At 43.4% G+C, this 19,936-nt stretch overlaps 1 protein-coding gene across 1 annotated transcript; it reads right to left on the bottom strand.

Moving 5' to 3' along the window:
- Positions 1 to 14,126: 14,126 nt before the first annotated feature.
- Positions 14,127 to 19,655, bottom strand: LOC109770806 (probable sugar phosphate/phosphate translocator At1g06470). Its single transcript, XM_020329516.4, has 12 exons — positions 19,018 to 19,655; positions 18,737 to 18,909; positions 18,001 to 18,086; positions 17,863 to 17,912; positions 16,916 to 16,983; positions 16,581 to 16,681; positions 16,407 to 16,419; positions 15,903 to 16,087; positions 15,492 to 15,578; positions 15,307 to 15,401; positions 14,764 to 14,901; positions 14,127 to 14,686 (listed from the first exon to the last, which is right to left on the bottom strand). Exons 1-11 carry the CDS (start codon positions 19,428 to 19,430, stop codon positions 14,778 to 14,780), a joined length of 1,395 nt encoding a protein of 464 aa, XP_020185105.1. The 5' UTR covers positions 19,431 to 19,655; the 3' UTR covers positions 14,127 to 14,686; positions 14,764 to 14,777.
- Between the last annotated feature and the right edge of the window lie 281 nt (positions 19,656 to 19,936).

Here is a 19,936-nt window from a genome sequence, read left to right as displayed (position 1 = left end):
ATAGCATGGCGCACCGAACGCTTCCCCTTTGGAGCACGAGACAGTGCGACCGATGAGGCATAATGAGGAAGTTCTTTTGGAGGAGATGTCTCCTGACTACTTACATATGAAGCAGGAAGGAGGCCAGGATAATCGGCCATGATGGCCACTTCTGTGCCATCGTAGCTCGCCTGGTAGAAGACTCCCTCCTTGAGCTCTACAAATATGTCCGGATCCTCTTCGTATCCGGGATCAAGGTCCTGGTTATGGTCCTCCGGCTGTGGAGCGGGGCTATGGGTCCCCGTAACAACCTTCTGCCATTCCTATTAAAAATGGACGGGTTAATGTCAATCAAACATAACTCAGGGAGAGGATTGAGTAAGGTGGTGGGATTAAAACTCACCCAGTTAGGAGCATTGTACATGGAAAAACCCTCTCGGCGCTTAAGACGAGTGAACTCCTCTTTCTCCCCTTTGTACAGATCGGCCAATATTGTGGCCAAGGCGGCAGGGGTGTCCGGACCTTTTCGTCTGTAGCGTGAGGCGTCATCTTCCCCATTATAGTGCCACATAGGGAGCCCTCTGAATTGGAGTGGCTGAACACCCCGCACTATGGAAGTCGCCATTACCTTGATTATTGATAATCCGGACTGGGCGAGTGTCCTTATCTTGCCCATTAATTGTTGGACTTCCGCGCTATCTTCCTCCTCTAGGCTCCGAGGGCGCCAGCTGTGGCGTTTCTTCAATGGAGCGCTGGAAAATCCGGGAAGGCCCATTCGGACTGGGTCGGGGAGGGCGACATCTTCAATATAGAACCACTCTGAGGGCCACTCTTCGGACGCCTTATTCGGTGTGCCGGACAGGTATCCGGTCCCGGCTATGCGCCATATCTCGGCGCCGCCCACCTCGAATACAAATCCCTTTTGGGTACGAGGGACGAGGCAGAAAAGCTTCCTCCATAACTCAAAATGGGCCTCGCAGCCCAGGAATAGCTCGCAAAGAGCGACAAAACCCGCGATGTGCAGGATAGAGGCCGGTGTGAGATTGTGCAGTTGGAGGCCGTAGTACTCCAGGAGACCTCGGAGGAAAGGGTGGACTGGAAACCTGACACCTCTTAATAAGAAGGAGACGAAGCACACTCGTTCCCCTCTGGTTGGATTGGGGAAATTTTCCGCCGGGGCTTCACCGGTAAAAGAGGTTAATCCTGCCCGGACAGGGACTAGATCCCCGGGGGGAAGGAATCCCTGTGTTTGAAGCTTACTCAACTGGTCATGGCATACTGAACATCTCCCCCAATCGCCTTTTTCGGAGCCATGGGGGCGGGAGGAAGAATTGGGAGCGCTAGCCATGTTTGAATGGTTTCTCCTAGCAAGCTCTAAGGATTTTACGCCTGGTGTGGAATGGCATCTGAGATCCAATCTCTTTAAATAGATGCCTTTCTTATATGGCCAGGGTGTTATGTGCAAAAAATACTCTGACCTTTTGTATTCGCTCGACACGTGGAAGCAGAAGCAACAGAGGCGCAGAAGCCAAGGGGAGTGACATTAAATGAAAAGTCGAGTATAAATCTTCGGGACAGATGCTTTGAAGTATTCGGAGAAGGAACCCGCCTTGCAATGCCGAAGACAATCTGCTCGCCGAACACATCATCATTGAAGCCTGGTTCGGGGCCTACTGAGGGAGTCCTGGATTAAGGGGGCCTCGGGCGTCCGGGCTATGTGATGTGGGCTGGACTAATGGGCCGTGAAGATATAAGACAGAAGACTTCCCCTCGTGTTCGGATGGGACTCCCCTTTGCGTGGAAGGCAAGCTTGGCGTCCGGATATGAAGATTCCTTTCTCTGTAAACCAACTCTGTATAACCCTAGGTCCCTCCAGTGTCTATATAAACTGGAGGGTTTAGTCCGTAGAGGCAATCATAATCATACATGCTAGACATCTAGGGTTTAGCCATTATGATCTCGAGGTAGATCAACTCTTGTAACCCCCATATTCATCCAAGATAATCAAGCAGGAAGTACGGTATTACCTCCATCAAGAGGGCCCGAACCTGGGTAAACATCGTGTCCCTGTCTCCTGTTACCTTCGATCCTAAGACGCACAGTTCGGGACCCCTACCCGAGATCCGCCAGTTTTGACACCGACAGCAAGCAATTGTTTTGTTTGTGTGCAGGTGCTGCTAAAATGGTTCGTGTGTTGCCTCCTAATGGTTTGATAAACCTTGGTTCGTAACCGAGGAAAAAACTTCCTGTTGCTGTGCTACATCACCCTTCCTCTTCGGAGAATCCAACGACTCTATCGTGAGTAGTAAGCCTCCAAGAAAATGGTCAATGTGTTCTGATACCATTCTGCACCGCTAAGGTCTCTAAGCTTTGACACTTGGATCCATCTTGCTCTCCACTTCCTAAGATGGCCGCACGCCTATGTTGAGATCACCTTCGTGCTACAAAACTCAAACACCCTCTCCACAACAGCGTTCATGTGCATCTCCTTGAAGTCCTTGTCATGAAGGAAATATGCCCTAGAGGCAATAATAAAGTTGTTATTTATATTTCCTTATATCATGATAAATGTTTATTATTCATGCTAGAATTGTATTAACCGAAAACTAAGTACACGTGTGAATACATAGACAAACAAAATGTCCCTAGTATACCTCTACTTGACTAGCTCGTTAATCAAAGATGGTTAAGTTTCCTAACCATAGACATGTGTTGCCATTTGATGAACGGGATCACATCATTAGAGAATGATGTGATGGACAAGACCCATCCGTTAGCTTAGCATAATGATCGTTTAGTTTTATTGCTATTGGTTTCTTCATGACTTATACATATTCCTCTCACTATGAGATTATGCAACTCCCGAATACCGGAGGAACACTTTGTGTGCTATCAAACATCACAACGTAACTGGTTGATTATAAAGATGCTCTACAGGTGTCTCCGAAGGTGTTTGTTGAGTTGGCATAGATCAAGATTAGGATTTGTCACTCCGTGTATCGGAGAGGTATCTCTGGGCCCTCTCGGTAATGCACATCACTATAAGCCTTGCAAGCAATGTGACTAATGAGTTAGTTGCGGGATGATGCATTACAGAACGAGTAAAGAGACTTGCCGGTAACGAGATTGAACTAGGTATGAGGATACCGACGATCGAATCTCGGGCAAGTAACATACCCATGACAAAGGGAATAACGTATGTTGTTATGCGGTTTGACCGATTAAGATCTTCATAGAATATGTAGGAGCCAATATGAGCATCTAGTTTTCGCTATTGGTTATTGACCGGAGATGTGTCTCGGTCATGTCTACATAGTTCTTGTACCCATAGGGTCCGCACGCTTAACGTTCGATGACGATTTGTTTTATGAGTTATGTGTTTTGGTGACCGAAGTTTGTTCGGAGTCCCGGATGAGATCACGGACATGACGAGGAGTCTTGAAATGGTCAAGAGGTAAAGATTGATATATTGGAAGGTTATATACGGACACCAGAATGGTTCCGATAAGGTTCGAGGATTTTTCTGTGTACCGGGAGGCTATCGGAACCCCCCGGTAAAGTTAATGGGCCTATTGGGCCTTAGTGGAGGAGAGGAGGCAGGCCACGAGAGGAGGCGCGCGCCCCCCTTTCCCCAATCCAAATTGGACAAGGGGAGGGGGTGCGCCCCCCCCTCTTTCCTTCTCCCTCTCTCTCCCTTCCCCTTTCCCCCTCTCTGTTTGAAGGAAAGGGGGGCTTATCCTACTAGGAAAGGAGTCCTAGTAGGACTCCCCCCATGGTGCGCCCCCTTGGGCTAGCCTCCTCCTCCCCCCTCCTTTATATACGTGGCCAGGGGGCACCCCAAACGCACAACAATTGTTTCTTAGCCATGTGCGGTGCCCCCCTCCACAATTTACCACCTCGGTCATATTGTTGTAGTGCTTAGGCGAAGCCCTGCATGGATCACATCACCAACACAGTCGCCACGCCGTCGTGCTGACGGAACTCTCCCTCGACCCTCCACTGGATCAAGAGCTCGAGGGTCGTCATCGTGCTGAACGTGTGCTGAACACGGAGGTGCCGTATGTTCGGTACTTGGATTGGTTGGATCATGAAGAAGTTCGACTACATCAACCGCGTTACTAAACGCTTCCGCTTTCGGTCTACGAGGGCACGTAGACACACTCTCCCGTCTCGTTGCTATGCATCTCCTAGATAGATCTTGCGTGATCGTAGAAACTTTTTGAATTACTATGTCCCCCAACAGTGGCATCAAAGCCAGGTCTATGCGTAGATGTTATATGCACGAGTAGAACACAAAGAGTTGTGGGCGATAATACTCATCCTGCTTACCACCAATGTCTTACTTTGATTCGGCGGTATTGTTGGATGAAGCGGCCCAGACCGACATTACATGACCGCGTTCATGAGACTGGTTCTACCGATGTGCTTCGCACACAGGTGGCTAGCGGGTGTCTGTTTCTCCAACTTTAGTTGAATCGAGTTTGACTATGGCCGGTCCTTGTTGAAGGTTAAAACAGCACACTTGACAAAAAATCATTGTGGTTTTGATGCATAGGTAACAACGGTTCTTGCTAGAAGCCCGTAGCAGCCACGTAAAACTTGCAACAACAAAGTAGAGGACGTCTAACTTGTTTTTGGAGGGCATGTTGTGATGTGATATGGTCAAGACGTGATGAGATATAAATTGTTGTATGATATGATCATGTTTTGTAAAAGTTATCGGCAACTGGCAGGAGCCTTATGGTTCTCGCTTTATTGTATGAAATGCAATCGCCATGTAATTGCTTTACTTTATCACTAAGCGGTAGCGATAGTCGTGGAAGCAATAGTTGGCGAGACGACAACGATGCTACAATGGAGATCAAGGTGTCAAGCCAGTGACGATGGAGATCATGACGGTGCTTTGGAGATGGAGATCAAAGGCACAAGATGATGATGGCCATATAATGTCACATATTTTGATTGCATGTGATGTTTATCATTTATGCATCTTATTTTGCTTAGTACGGCGGTAGCATTATAAGATGATCCCTCACTAAATTTCAAGGTATAATTGTTCTCCCTGAGTATGCACCGTTGCCACAGTTCGTCGTGCCGAGACACCACGTGATGATCGGGTGTGATAAGCTCTACGTTCACATACAACGGGTGCAAGCCAGTTTTGCACATGCATAATACTCGGGTTAAACTTGACGAGCCTAGCATATGCAGATATGGCCTCGAAACACTGAGAACGAAAGGTCGAACGTGAATCATATAGTAGATATGATCAACATAGTGATGTTCACCATTGAAAACTACTCCATCTCACGTGATGATCGGACATGGTTTAGTTGATATGGATCACGTGATCATTTAGATGACTGGAGGGATGTCTACCTAAGTGGGAGTTCTTAAGTAATATGATTAATTGAACTTTAATTTATCATGAACTTAGTACCTGCTAGTTTTTGCATGTCTATGTTGTTGTAGATCAATGGCCCGTGCTACCGTTCCCTTGAATTTTAATGCGTTCCTAGAGAAAGCTAAGTTGAAAGATGATGGTAGCAACTACACGGACTGGGTCCGTAACTTCAGGATTATCCTCATTGCTGCATAGAAGAAGTACGTCCTGGAAGCACCGCTAGGTGCAAGACCCATTGCAGGAGCAACTCCGGACATTATGAACGTCTGGCAGAGGAAAGCTGATGATTACTCGATAGTTTGGTGTGCCATGCTTTACGGCTTAGAATTGGGACTTCCAAGACGTTTTGAACGTCATGGAGCATATGATATGTTCCAGGAGTTGAAGTTAATATTTCAAGCAAATGCCTGAATTGATAGATATGAAGTCTCCAATAAGTTCTATAGCTGCAAAATGGAGGATAATAGTTTTGTCAGTGAACATATACTCAGAATGTCTGGGTACCACAACCACTTGACTCAACTGGGAGTTAATCTTCCCGATGATAGTGTCATTGACAGAGTTCTTCAATCACTGCCACCAAGCTACAAAAGCTTCATGATGAACTATAATATGCAAGGGGTGGATAAGACAATTCCCGAGCTCTTCGCGATGCTAAAGGCTGCGGAGGTAGAAATCAAGAAGGAGCATCAAGTTTTGATGGTTAACAAGACCACTAGTTTCAAGAAAAGGGGCAAAGGGAAGAAGGGGAACTTCAAGAAGAACGGCAAGCAAGTTGCTGCTCAAGTGAAGAAGCCAATTCTGGACCTAAGCCTGAAACTGAGTACTTCTACTGCAAAGGGACTGGTCACTGGAAGCGGAACTGCCCCAAGTATTTGGCGGATAAGAAGGATGGCAGAGTGAAAGGTATATTTGATATACATGTTATTGATGTGTACCTTACTAATGCTCGTAGTAGCGCCTGGGTATTTGATACTGGTTCTGTTGCTTATATTTGCAACTCGAAACAGGGGCTACGGATTAAACGAAGATTGGCTAAGGACGAGGTGACGATGCGCATGGGAAATGGTTCCAAAGTCGATGTGATCGTTGTCGGCATGCTACCTCTACATCTACCGTCGGGATTAATTTTAGACCTGAATAATTGTTATTTGGTGCCAGCGTTGAGCATGAACATAGTATCTGGATCTTGTTTAATGCAAGACGGTTATTCATTTAAATCAGAGAATAATGGTTGTTCTATTTATATGAGTAATATCTTTTATGGTCATGCACCCTTGATGAGTGGTCTATTTTTGTTGAATCTCGATTGTAGTGATACACATATTCATAATATTGATGCCAAAAGATGCAAAGTTAATAATAATAGTGCAACTTATTTGTGGCACTACCGTTTAGGTTATATTGGTGTAAAGCGCATGAAGAAAATCCATACTGATGGACTTTTGGAATCACTTGATTATGAATCACTTGATGCTTGCGAACCATGCCTCATGGGCAAGATGACTAAGACTCCATTCTCCGGAACAATGGAGCGAGCAACTGACTTGTTGGAAGTAATGCATATTGATGTATGCGGTCCAATGAGTGTTGAGGCTCGCGGCGGGTATCGTTATTTTCTGACCTTCACAGATGATTTGAGCATATATGGGTATATCTACTTAATGAAACATAAGTCTGAAACATTTGAAAAGTTCAAAGAATTTCAGAGTGAAGTGGAAAATCATCGTAACAAGAAAATAAAGTTTCTACGATCTGATCGTGGAGGAGAATATTTGAGTTATGAGTTTGGTCTTCATTTGAAACAATGTGGAATAGTTTCTCAACTCACGCCACCTGGAACACCACAGCGTAATGGTGTGCCCGAACGTCGTAACTGTACTTTATTATATATGGTGCGATCTATGATATCTCTTACTGATTTACCGATATCGTTTTGGGGTTATGCTTTAGAGACGGTCGCATTCACGTTAAATAGGGCACCATCTAAATCCGTTGAGACGACACCATATGAACTGTGGTTTGGCAAGAAACCTAAGCTGTCGTTTCTTAAAGTTTGGGGCTGTGATGCTTATGTGAAAAAGCTTCAACCTGATAAGCTCGAACCCAAATCGGAGAAATGTGTCTTCATAGGATACCCAAAGGAGACTGTTGGGTACACCTTCTATCACAGATCCAAAGGCAAGATATTCGTTGCTAAGAATGGATCCTTTCTAGAGAAGGAGTTTCTCTCGAAAGAAGTGAGTGGGTGGAAAGTAGAACTTGATGAGGTAATTGTACCTTCTCCCAAATTGGAAAGTAGTTCATCACAGAAATTAGTTCCACTGATTCCTACACCAATCAGTGAGGAAGCTAATGATGATGATCATGAAACTTCAGATCAAGTTACTACTGAACCTCGTAGGTCAACCAGAGTACGATCCGCACCAGAGTGGTACGGTAATCCTGTTCTGGAGATCATGTTACTTGACCATGATGAACCTATGAACTATGAGGAAGCGATGATGAGCCCAGATTCCGCAAAATGGCTTGAGGCCATGAAATCTGAGATGGGATCCATGTATGAGAACAAAGTGTGGACTTTGGTTGGCTTGCCCGATGATCGGCAAGCCATAGAGAATGAATGGATCAAGAAGAAGACTGACGCTGACAGTAATGTTACTGTCTACAAAGCTCGACTTGTTGCAAAAGGTTTTTGACAAGTTCAAGGAGTTGACTACGATGAGACCTTCTCACCCGTAGCGATGCTTAAGTCTGTCCGAATCATATTAGCAATTGCCGCATTTTATGATTTTGAAATTTGGCAAATGGATGTCAAAACTGCATTCCTTAATGGATATCTTAAAGAAGAGTTGTATATGATGCAACCAGAAGGTTTTGTCGATCCTAAAGGTACTAACAAAGTGTGCAAGCTCCAGCGATCCATTTATGGATTGGTGCAAGCCTCTCAGTGTTGGAATATATGCTTTGATAGTGTGATCAAAGCATATGATTTTATACAAACTTTTGGAGAAGCCTGTATTTACAAGAAAGTGAGTGGGAGCTCTGTAGCATTTCTAATATTATATGTGGATGACATATTATTGATTGGAAGTAATACAGAATTTTTGGATAGCATAAAAGGATACTTGAATAAGAATTTTTCAATGAAAGACCTCGGTGAAGCTGCTTATATATTGGGCATCAAGATCTATAGAGATAGATCAAGATGCTTAATTGGACTTTCACAAAGCACATACCTTGATAAAGTTTTGAACAAGTTCAAAATGGATCAGTCAAAGAAAGGGTTCTTGCCTGTGTTACAAGGCGTGAAGTTGAGTCAGACTCAATTCCCGACCGCTACAGAAGATAGAGAGAAAATGAAAGTCATTCCCTATGCCTCAGCCATAGGATCTATCATGTATGCAATGCTGTGTACCAGACCTGATGTGTGCCTTGCTATAAGTTTAGCAGGGAGGTACCAAAGTAATCCAGGAGTGGATCACTGGACAGCGGTCAAGAACATCCTGAAATACCTGAAAAGGACTAAGGATATGTTTCTCGTTTATGGAGGTGACAAAGAGCTCGTCGTAAATGGTTACGTCGATGCAAGCTTTGACACTGATCTGGATGACTCTAAGTCACAAACCGGATACATATTTATATTGAATGGTGGAGCTGTCAGTTGGTGCAGTTCCAAATAGAGCGTCGTGGCGGGATCCACGTGTGAAGCGGAGTACATAGTTGCTTCAGAATCAGCAAATGAAGGAGTCTGGATGAAGGAGTTCATATCCGATCTAGGCGGGTCCAATGAAAATCTTTTGTGACAATCTAGAGCAATAGCCTTGGCGAAGGAATCCAGATTTCACAAGAGAGCCAAACACATCAAGAGACGCTTCAATTCCATCCGCGATCAAGTCAAGGAGGGAGACATAGAGATTTGAAAAATACATACGGATCTGAATGTTGCAGACCCGTGGACTAAGCCTCTTCCACGAGCAAAACATGATCAGCACCAAGGCTCCATGGGTGTTAGAATCATTACTATGTAATCTAGATTATTGACTCTAGTGCAAGTGGGAGACTAAAGGAAATATGCCCTAGAGGCAATAATAAAGTTGTTATTTGTATTTCCTTATATAATGATAAATGTTTATTATTCATGCTAGAATTGTATTAACCGAAAACTAAGTACATGTGTGAATACATAGACAAACAGAATGTCCCTAGTATGCCTCTACTTGACTAGCTCGTTAATCAAATATGGTTAAGTTTCCTAACCATAGACATGTGTTGTCATTTGATGAACGGCATCACATCATTAGAGAATGATGTGATGGACAAGACCCATCCGTTAGCTTAGCATAATGATCGTTTAGTTTTATTGCTATTGCTTTCTTCATGACTTATACATATTCCTCTGACTATGAGATTATGCAACTCCCGAATACCGGAGGAACACTTTGTGTGCTATCAAACGTCACAACGTAACTGGGTGATCATAAAGATGCTCTACAGGTGTCTCCGAAGGTGTTTGTTGATTTGGCATAGATCAAGATTAGGATTTGTCACTCCGTGTATCGAAGAGGTATCTCTGGGCCCTCTCGGTAATGCACATCACTATAAGCCTTGCAAGCAATGTGACTAATGAGTTAGTTGTGGGATGATGCATTACGGAACGAGTAAAGAGACTTGCCGGTAACGAGATTGAACTAGGTATGAGGATACCGACGATCAAATCTCGGGCAAGTAACATACCGATGACAAAGGGAATAACGTATGTTGTTATGCAGTTTGACCGATAAAGATCTTCGTAGAATATGTAGGAGCCAATATGAGCATCCAGGTTCCGCTATTGGTTATTGACCGGAGATGTGTCTCGGTCATCTCTACATAGTTCTCGAACTCGTAGGGTCCGCACGCTTAACGTTCGATGACGATTTGTATATGAGTTATGTGCTTTGGTGACCGAAGTTTTTTCGGAGTCCCGGATGAGATCACAGACATGATGAGGAGTCTCGAAATGGTTGAGAGGTAAAGATTGATATATTGGAAGGTTATATACAGACACCGGAATGGTTCCGATAAGGTTCGGAGATTTTTTTGGAGTACCGGGAGGCTGTCGGAACCCCCCGGGGAAGTTAATGGGCCTATTGGGCCTTAGTGGAGGAGAGGAGGCAGGCCACGGGAGGAGGTGCGTGCCCCCCTTGACCCAATCCGAATTGGACAAGGTGAGGGGGCGCGACCCCCCTCTTTCCTTCTCCCTCTCTCTCCCTTCCCCTTTCCCCCTCTCCGTTGGAAGGAAAGGGGGGCCGAATCCTACTAGGAACGGAGTCCTAGTAGGACTCCCCCCATGGCGTGCCCCCCTTGGGCCGGCCTCCTCCTCCCCCCACCTTTATATACGTGGCCAGGGGGCACCCCGAACGCACAACAGTTGTTTCTTAGCCGTGTGCGGTGCCCCCCTCCACAGTTTACCACCTCGGTCATATTGTCGTAGTGCTTAGGCAAAGCCCTGCGTGGATCACGTCACCAACACCGTCGCCACGCCGTCGTGCTGACAGAACTCTCCATTGACCCTCTACTGGATCAAGAGCTTGAGGGACGTCATCGTGCTGAACGTGTGCTGAACACGGAGGTGTCGTACGTTCGATACTTGGATCGGTTGGATCGTGAAGACGTTTGACTACATCAACCGCGTTACTAAACGCTTCCGCTTTCGGTCTACGAGGGTACGTAGACACACTCTCCCGTCTCGTTGCTATGCATCTCCTAGATAGATCTTGCGTGATCGTAGGATTTTTTTGAATTACTATGTTCCCCAACATGCCAGTCCTCACCATGTTGGTGATCATATCGCACATCTTGTCAAGGACGAAGGGACATAAAATAAACGCATTTCATTGTATCATCCTTCATTGACCCCCTCATATGTGCATTGTCATCCTCAATGCCTGCCTTAGTAGCTACCGCAGGCATCGCCACAACTAAAGAAAACACAAGAGGACCATGTGCATGCGGAGTCAACGACGGCTAGGAGTCCTCAACATAGGAGGTAAATATTTGGGTGTCCAACAAAACAAGGGCCTAACTAAAGTCTTCACCGGTCATTGTCTACAATGGTTAGCATCGGGACTAACTGAACAAGAACAATGCATCTAGCATATTCCACACGGACTGGTCATGAAGCTGAAGACACTACCACATCTACGATACTAGCATGGAGTGATCATGAAGCACTACCACATCTACGATACTAGCATGGAGTGATCATGAAGCTCAACACATTGCCACATCTACCACAAACACCATGGACATCATCGCCGCCAACAAACAAAAACTACCATACTACAAAAATGGCACCACTAACATATGATCTACCACATCCTCCCGTAACACCATGAAGCAATACTTACATAACCTACCATACTAGCTGTAGATCTATTCTAATCTACCACATGCTCATTGATACGTCCATTTTGCATCATGTTTACCTACTGTTATTTATATTTTTTATGCATAATAATGCTTTTTGGAGTAAGTCTAATGCCTTTTCTCTCATAATATGCAAGGTACACACAAAGAAGGAGAATTCCAGCAGCTGGAAATCTGGACCTGGAAAAGCTACGTCAGGCTACCTATTCTGCACAATTCCAAATGAGCTGAAACTTCACAAGGATTTTTTATGGAATAAATAAGAAATACTGGAGCAAATAACTATCGGAGGGGGGCCACCTGGTGAGCACAAGACACCAGGGCGCGCCCACCTCCGGTGCCCATCTTCTGGTATATAAGTCATTTTGACCTAGAAAAAAAATAAGGAGAGGACTTTCGGGACGGAGTGCCGCCGTCTCGAGGCGGAACTTGGGCAGGAGCACTTTTGCCCTCCGGCTAAGCGATTCCGCCGGGGGAACTTCCCTCCCGGAGGGGGAAATCGTCGTCATCATCATCACCAACAACTCTCCCATCTTAGGGAGGGCAATCTCCATCAACATCTTCAACAACACCATCTCCTCCCAAACCCTAGTTCATCTCTTGTGTTCAATCTTTGTATCGGAACCTCAGATTGGTACTTGTGGGTGACTAGTAGTGTTGATTACATCTTGTAGTTGATTACTATATGATTTATTTGGTGGAAGATTATATGTTCAGATCCAATATGTTGTTTAATACCCCTCTAATCTTGAGCATGATTATCATTTGTGAGTAGTTATTTTTGTTCTTGAGGTCACGGGAGAAATCTTGTTGCAAGTAATCATGTGAACTTGATATGTGTTTGATATTTTGATAGTATGTATGTTGTGATTCCCTTAGTGGTGTCATGTGAACGTCGACTACATGACACTTCACCATATTTGGGCCTATGGGAATGCATTATGGAGTAGTAATTAGATATGGGTTGCGAGACTGATAGAAGCTTAAACCCTAGTTTATGCGCTATTCCGTAAGGGACCGATTAGATCAAAAAGTGTAATGCTATGGTTAGAATTTATTTTTAATACTTTTTTTTTTGAAAGTTGAGACAGTAGGAAAGATTCCTACTATTTTTGTATTAATATGCTCCCAAAATGTTATAGTTGTACAAAAGGGAGAGGGCTACAGAGGTCTATGAGAATTTACATAACTGATCTAACAAAGGTAGTGATGATCTCCCTCTTATGAGGGGGCGCTCTAAAGCTAATGTTGGAGAAATCAGAAATATATCTAGTTTTCCAAGCCAGAATTGAGGGCTGCACTCTCCTGAAATAATTGTTGTTTCTTTCCTTCCAAAGACTCCAAGCAGTCACAAGAAAAATATCAAATTCTTAATACTTTTCTCGTAGTTGCGGATACTTGCGAGGGGGTTAATCATAAGTAGGAGGTTTGTTCAAGTAAGAACAACACTTAAACACCGGTCCACCCACATATCAAATTATCAAAGTAGCGAACACGAATCAAACCAACATGATGAAAGTGACTTCCCTAAAAAACATGATGAAAGTGGCTAGATGAAATTTCCGTGTACCCTCAAGAACGTTTTGCTTATTATAAAAGACTGTTTTGGCCTGTCATTTGCCAAAAGGATTGGGCTAACTTGCTGCATTTTTGTTACTATTACCGTTACTTGCTTGTTACAAATTATCTTGCTATCAAACTACTTTGTTACTTACAATTTCGGCGTTTGCAGACATTATCTTGCTGAAAACCACTTGTCATTTACTTCTGCTTCTTGTTGGGTTCAACACTTTTACTTATCAAAAAGGCTACAATTGATCCCATATACTTGTTGGTCATCACTCATAGATCTAGTCTATAACAAGTAGAGTGTGATGTTACTTGCAACCATCGGAAGAGTGGGGACAAGGTAGGGAGCAACTCGGAGAAGAAGACGAATAAGGCAATCGTTGGGAGGTGATGAAATTATCCCCGCCGTTTTTTCAGCCACGATCGTGAGCTCGCGCCATCCCTTCCCTCGTACGAGCTCAGACGTCGTGTTACCAATTCGGGCATTATTCTCTGGCTAGGTCGAGGAGTGTTTTAAGATTTGTGCGGACCACTTTATAATGCAGCCTAGCTAACCAAAACTGCCAAATTTGCACCCCCAGAGCCTAAACGGGGCTGCGAGCAACCAAACTATATTTAAAGCTGATTGCAGATTTTAGATCTGGCCTCTAAGTTGCTATAGCAGTGGGGAGAACATCCAGACCACAGAAGATCACCCATTAGCCAAGCTCTAATATGCTGAAAAAGGAATTGTAATGGCACATATAAAGGACGATAAGAACGATTTAAGAGTGAACAAGATCTCAATTTTGTGAGAGAAATCTTCTAACTTGGCGTCTAAGATTTACACTTCCTCATGTACTCAATGAGCTAAAAAGGTGTAAAATCGTATACAACACATACCACCAATCTAATTCCTTTAATTCTCAGCAAGTAATATATATTTTGTAATGCTAATATATGTGGGGGCTCACAAGTTGCACCAAAATTGAGCTCTTCACACTGCCAGTAAAAAGCACAGCAGCTGTATTTCTAATGGACCGCAAAACATTCTTATATTTTTATAATATATGATATACAATTTCTGCACAGCTCCGGTATGCACCATTTCTGCACCATTTTGTTTCCGAGTAACAAAATCTTTCTTCTGCTACTTGTATCAGTGTGCCTCTTCTCAATTAGCGATATGATTTATGGCATGATCATCATCATGCTCATGCATATGCAGCATAACTCCACAAAGCCGTAGAAGAACACAAGCACTGCTGCCTCTGAAACCAAGCAATGGTAAGTCGGTAGCAGTGTCCTGAGCCAAATACGCCAGCCCATAAAATGGTCCGCTCTCTGGAAAGGAGAAAATGTAATGAATGCAGATGTCAAACTGATAGCAAACAATGTAAACTATTTATTCGATTATTCACCTTTCATACTTGGATCAGCCTGTATCATCCAGATCTTCAATATCATCATCAATGATAACATATTTTGAGGCACCATTGGAGGAATGGGGATTTGGGTCAACATGTTTGCTGTGGCGGTCTTTCTTGAACCTATGATACCTTCATATATCACAAGAGAATAGTCAGAATAACCATACTAACACATCAGAAATTAACCTACTCTAATATTTCCACTTTATGCTTTTGTATTCAAATTATGATCAGTGTTTTCTAATGGCTCTTTTTATAGTTAGTCTTATTGCATTTCTCTCTGTATAAGGTGGCATGACATAGCAAGTTCATTGACTTTCAAATAGGAAAAAATATAATTGTGGACGTGAGCAAATTAATAAGTTTGACTCCTCTTGAACAATTTACTCCCCCAAAAAGTTGGCATGTAAGTCTGACCTTATCAACATAGTAAGAAATTTTAAGTTGATTCTGTGAGTCATAAAATACGGACTGGTAATAAGTTAGCTTGGAACAACAAATATTTGAACATAGGAAAAATGAATTTCAACTCACTTGTACAGATTGAAAAGGCTGACACCAAATATAATTGTTGCAAGTCCAAATCCCTTTAACCAGGTAAATGGATCATTGAAGAAAAGCACAGCAACCTGTCGGATTGTTTGTCATCACAAGTCACACTTATATGCGTGAACAAAGATAAATTCATTCAAAGTATCTATAGAGTGGGAAATCAATACCAAAATTGTGACAGCTTCCTTGACAATCCCAGCTATGGTCACTGTTACAGCACTTGTAACAGAAACCAGAACATATTCTGTCAAAACCTTCAAAGAACAAATCAAGTGATTATAAACCAAATAAAAAAAATGCTAACAAGAATACTTTTTTTTGCGAATACCAACAAGAATACTTGGCAAGCATGTCTTAACAACAAACCAACAATAGATGACCGCAAAAAGGACTTATTGCTTATTACAAGTATTCTCAGACTCTTGGTGCATGAAAAAATGAAATAGTAAGAAACAACGGTGTATTGACTGGTTCCAGCGAAAAAGAAAAGGACTTTTTGCATGACAAATGTAATGATTGGTAAGTCAAATGCTCTGGCATAAATGCTGTACTTCCCAGGAAGGAGTACTGATCCATACCATGAAGAATGCCAAAGCACCACCTAGAAGCATCAATAAGATGCTTCTTAATATGTGAGCTGGACTATCAAAGAAGTGACTTGCTCTGACTTCATGCCATGGATCCATGGCAATGGAAATAATCGCAGTTGTTATTGCCATCACCGGGGTAACATAACTCATTAAGGTGAAGGGGTTCTTTAATCCTGCATAACACAATAAAAATGATGCTGTAAAGGATGTTACATTACATATTTACTGAACAAATCACGTTCGATATTATCATTTTGATATTTTTTTAAAAGAAGACAATGCACATAACCTCTACAGCTCATACTTCGATGCACTAACTCAGATTTAAACAAAAACAGGTGTCCAATGAAAATACATAAATCATACATGTGCCTGAAATTAATAAAGCTAATCCCGCTGCTTTTCAGTTTTCAAGAATGAGATGCTAAGACGACAACGAACAGTATTTATAATTTCCTCTCACTGGACAAGAAGCTAAGATAGAACGCATACCATATTCCTCTTTCTTCAGCAAATTTAAGGGACGCATAAGAAGGGGAAAAGAAAAGTTCAGTCAGGACAGGAATGAAAGGGAAGTAGAACATAGGATTAATAAGGCATATTACCATGTCCAATCACCAATGTTCAGAACAAAAAATATGGAAGTACTACATTACACTGACAAACCTGGAGGAGAATCTGTGTCATGCACCAGCGGAAACCAGACATGACAGCAGCAAGCATAATAAATATAAATCCCCAAAGATTAAATTGTGTCTCTTTAGCAACTGCAAGAGAACATTATTACCACAGTCCACAGTTAAGATGATGAATCCACATAAGAGAAATTGAAGAAAATAGAATCAGAATGCAAAATTAAGCCCACAAATTACAGTGCCAAAAATATAATCAAATAAAAAACTAGCTAGGAGGTCTTTTTCTAAGCTCACTCCAGGAAAGCACAGAAGCATATCACTTTGGAAAAACTAATATAAGCTGTTGATGTACACTTATGACTTTACCTGTCAGTAGAACTCCAACAGAAACAATCAGCATGATTCCAAGAATGTTAAAGCTCGGCTTCTCTAGCCTTCAGGGAATAAAGGGAAACCTTCGATTAATAACATGGAAATGATATGGAGATGCAGAATACAATGGTTGTTGACGTTCATTTTGTGGTTCTGGTGCTAGGAGCTTTTCGTTTGAGTAGTTAGCTGTGATATATTTGCATCAGCGTAGTCTCAGTTTTTGTTTTGCTGCTGTTGCTGGGGCTTATGTGTCTTTCGAGCAGTAATTTTCTTCCTTCGTCTTTCGTACTTCTCCTAGTCCTGTTGGCTACCTTTTTATCTGAACTACCGTACTCTGCTGCCCTGTTATTTTTTAGCAATAGTGGAACCCGACCGCCATGAGCAGGCGTATGGAAAAACGGGAATGATATGGAGCATAACAAAAACCCATAAACCGATAATTAAACAGAAATAGGTGCAGTGTTGTCAGAAAGACAAGTTACAAGAGGGCACAGAATTATTTGCATAGGAACATGAAAAGGCTAAGTGAATGTCAAGAAGCAGTACTGTAAGAAATGATGGGTATGCAAGACACTGCTCAATGTTTTTTTTTGTCGGAGATACTGCTTAATTTAGTTCTTGAAGTTCTAACATTTGCATCCCATTTCTCAAAATGATGTGTATATGGAACCAACTTTGTAAAGTCTGCAAGCTAGTTCAAAAGTATTCAGTTGGCCTAGGACAAATGTTTCACATAACCTAATAGTGCAGTTTAACCCTCTTCACCCCACCCCCACCCACCCATAGGAGATGAAAACCATTAGAGAACAGCAGAATGAAGCTCAACTTTTTCAGGACAAGGTTCTCTAACTGATATTCCATACCAATGAACACAACAAGTTGCTAAACTAGAAGACAAAAAGGGCATGCACTGCTGAAAACGAATCAGCAACTGAGCTTACCTGAATAGAAAAGCAAAGAGAAGAATGAAAATTGGAGCCCCAGATTTACACTGCACAATAATTGAAAGACATAAATTAGAAGTCCAAATATTAAGTGAGAAGAGCAGGAAATAATAACTCACATGGAATGAAATGTACCATTGTAGCGAATGTCACAGTAATGAAAACAAACGAAATGTTGGTCAAATTTATATCAAGAGCAGTAGCCAAAGCTGTTGGAACAACTGCAGAAGAAATATTCAAATTGTCACTATATCTTTAAAGATGATAAAACACAATAAGAACGGAAAAAAAACTCTACATATTTTGAAGTAGAATAAAAATATATAAGTCCATGCTAAGTCCTAGCCTTCGTTGATTAAATAGATTCATCAAATGAAACAATAATATCCAGTAGGCCATGGCCCAACTTAATTGCAAGTTAATAAAGTACGGCGATTCATCCAGCGAGAGGTGTAAGGCTAAACTCTATTTTGAGCCCATGTGGCTCTATAGCAGCTTGGATTCACATGCAACACAACAGTTAAATTTTACTTCTATCTTTAACCATAACTTGATAACTTATGATAATCTAATTTAGTGAGTCATGTTCTGTTAATTGGACAATGGTGGTTTCTGCCCCCGCCCATGAAAATAACCGAACAGCATCCATGTTCAGTGCTTTACACCTGAGCTCGAACTGAGACATACCCTTCTTTTAACACTAGTACTCTATATGTATATCCCACAGAAGTGCATTCTGCACAAAGTTGCTATTGCAAATTATAGGCACCATACCATGAAATTTCCAGGGCACTTGTTGTGACAGAATGTAAGGAACAAACTACTGGTGTAAGCATCGGGCAACATAAGTTTGAAACAACACAGTAGCTACCTCGCAGAAAGTAATCTTTCCATGACATTGGATTACGCTCTGCCTCCATGCCCCGTTGCTGGAACCACACGATCACCCTCGACGCAACAGCCTGCATTGTGAAATGCACCGTGTTCATCAGGAACGGGGCAGGGAACTTCCACATGCGCTTCCCGAGCATCTCCTTGTTATACCTGGCCACAGGCACAAGAGCACGCAGAGAACACCAGCATCAAACGCGTGCCCGGCAACAGCTCCTCTGAGCATCCGCGCGCAAATAACGAGAAAAACGCGTTACTCACAGCGTCAAGCAGGTGCTCAGCGTGTACCAACTCGCTATCAGAAATATAATCTTGGCGATCAGCCACGGCGAGACCGGGACGCTGTCAGATCCCGCCGCCGCTCCTGCCTCGATATCCATCGGCGAGCGGCGGGCGGCGGCGGCGGGCGGCAGAAGCGGCAGCTCGAACTCCTCCGAATCATCGTCGCTCGGTGCAGAGGCCGGCGAAGCGGCGCCGGCGGGGGCATTGGGCGCCGCGGAGGGGTCCTTGCACCACCGCGAGAACGACGGCTCCCTGCGTATCCCTCTCTGCTTCCTCTGCCCGCCAGCCACCACCTGCGGCTCCGCGGCGCCCTCCGCGGGCTCGACGGGCACTTCCGGCGCGTCCTCTTCCTTCGGGTGGGCGTGGCCGTTCTCCACGGCGCAGTCCCCCATGGACGCTGCTGCAGGTGGCGTAAGGCTCTAGAAAGGCTTGGATCTGGGCGGGGCGGATCTCATCGGCGGCGGCGGCGGCGGCGAAGGGGGGTTTGCAGCTAGCCTGCGGGATTTCGGTAGCAGGTCAAAATCCAGCACCTCGTGACGACGACTTCCTGCGCGGGGGTTATGCTTGCAGCTTCCTCCGTCGGCTGGTACCGGTAGCTTTGCTTGCGCCAGAGGAGGACGATGTTTTTTCTCTCTCCTCCTTTTCGCCTCCCATGAAAATGCAGAAATCACAAAACGTACTCACCATTCTTCTGTTTTTTAGAGAGAAAAAATGCCCCCAAAAAGCATTTTATATGTGATAATTATCAAAGAAAATAGTACACAATACAAAACAAAAACAACAACATATAGAATGACTAGAAAAATAAAAAACAGTCAAAAACCGTACTACTCTTTTCTTCGATTGATGGTATGCCACCCACCCAAACTTAGAAATATACAATATACTAAATTGTTGA

This window comes from Aegilops tauschii, chromosome 3 (assembly GCF_002575655.3).
Source record: "Aegilops tauschii subsp. strangulata cultivar AL8/78 chromosome 3, Aet v6.0, whole genome shotgun sequence".
Lineage (NCBI taxonomy): Eukaryota > Viridiplantae > Streptophyta > Magnoliopsida > Poales > Poaceae > Aegilops > Aegilops tauschii.
Note: the sequence above shows the minus strand (reverse complement) of the source record. Positions and strands in the feature narration are given on the sequence as shown.

Bases quoted from the DNA above. Each gene is read 5' to 3' on its own strand.
- LOC109770806 (XM_020329516.4), bottom strand. From the start codon at position 19,430: ATGGGGGACTGCGCCGTGGAGAACGGCCACGCCCACCCGAAGGAAGAG. The intron at 16,984-17,862 runs GTAAGCTCAGTT...TATTCCCTGAAG, and splicing joins CTCTTTGCTTTTCTATTCAG to GCTAGAGAAGCCGAGCTTTA. The intron at 15,579-15,902 runs GTATGGATCAGT...TGTTCTTTGAAG, and splicing joins GTGCTTTGGCATTCTTCATG to GTTTTGACAGAATATGTTCT.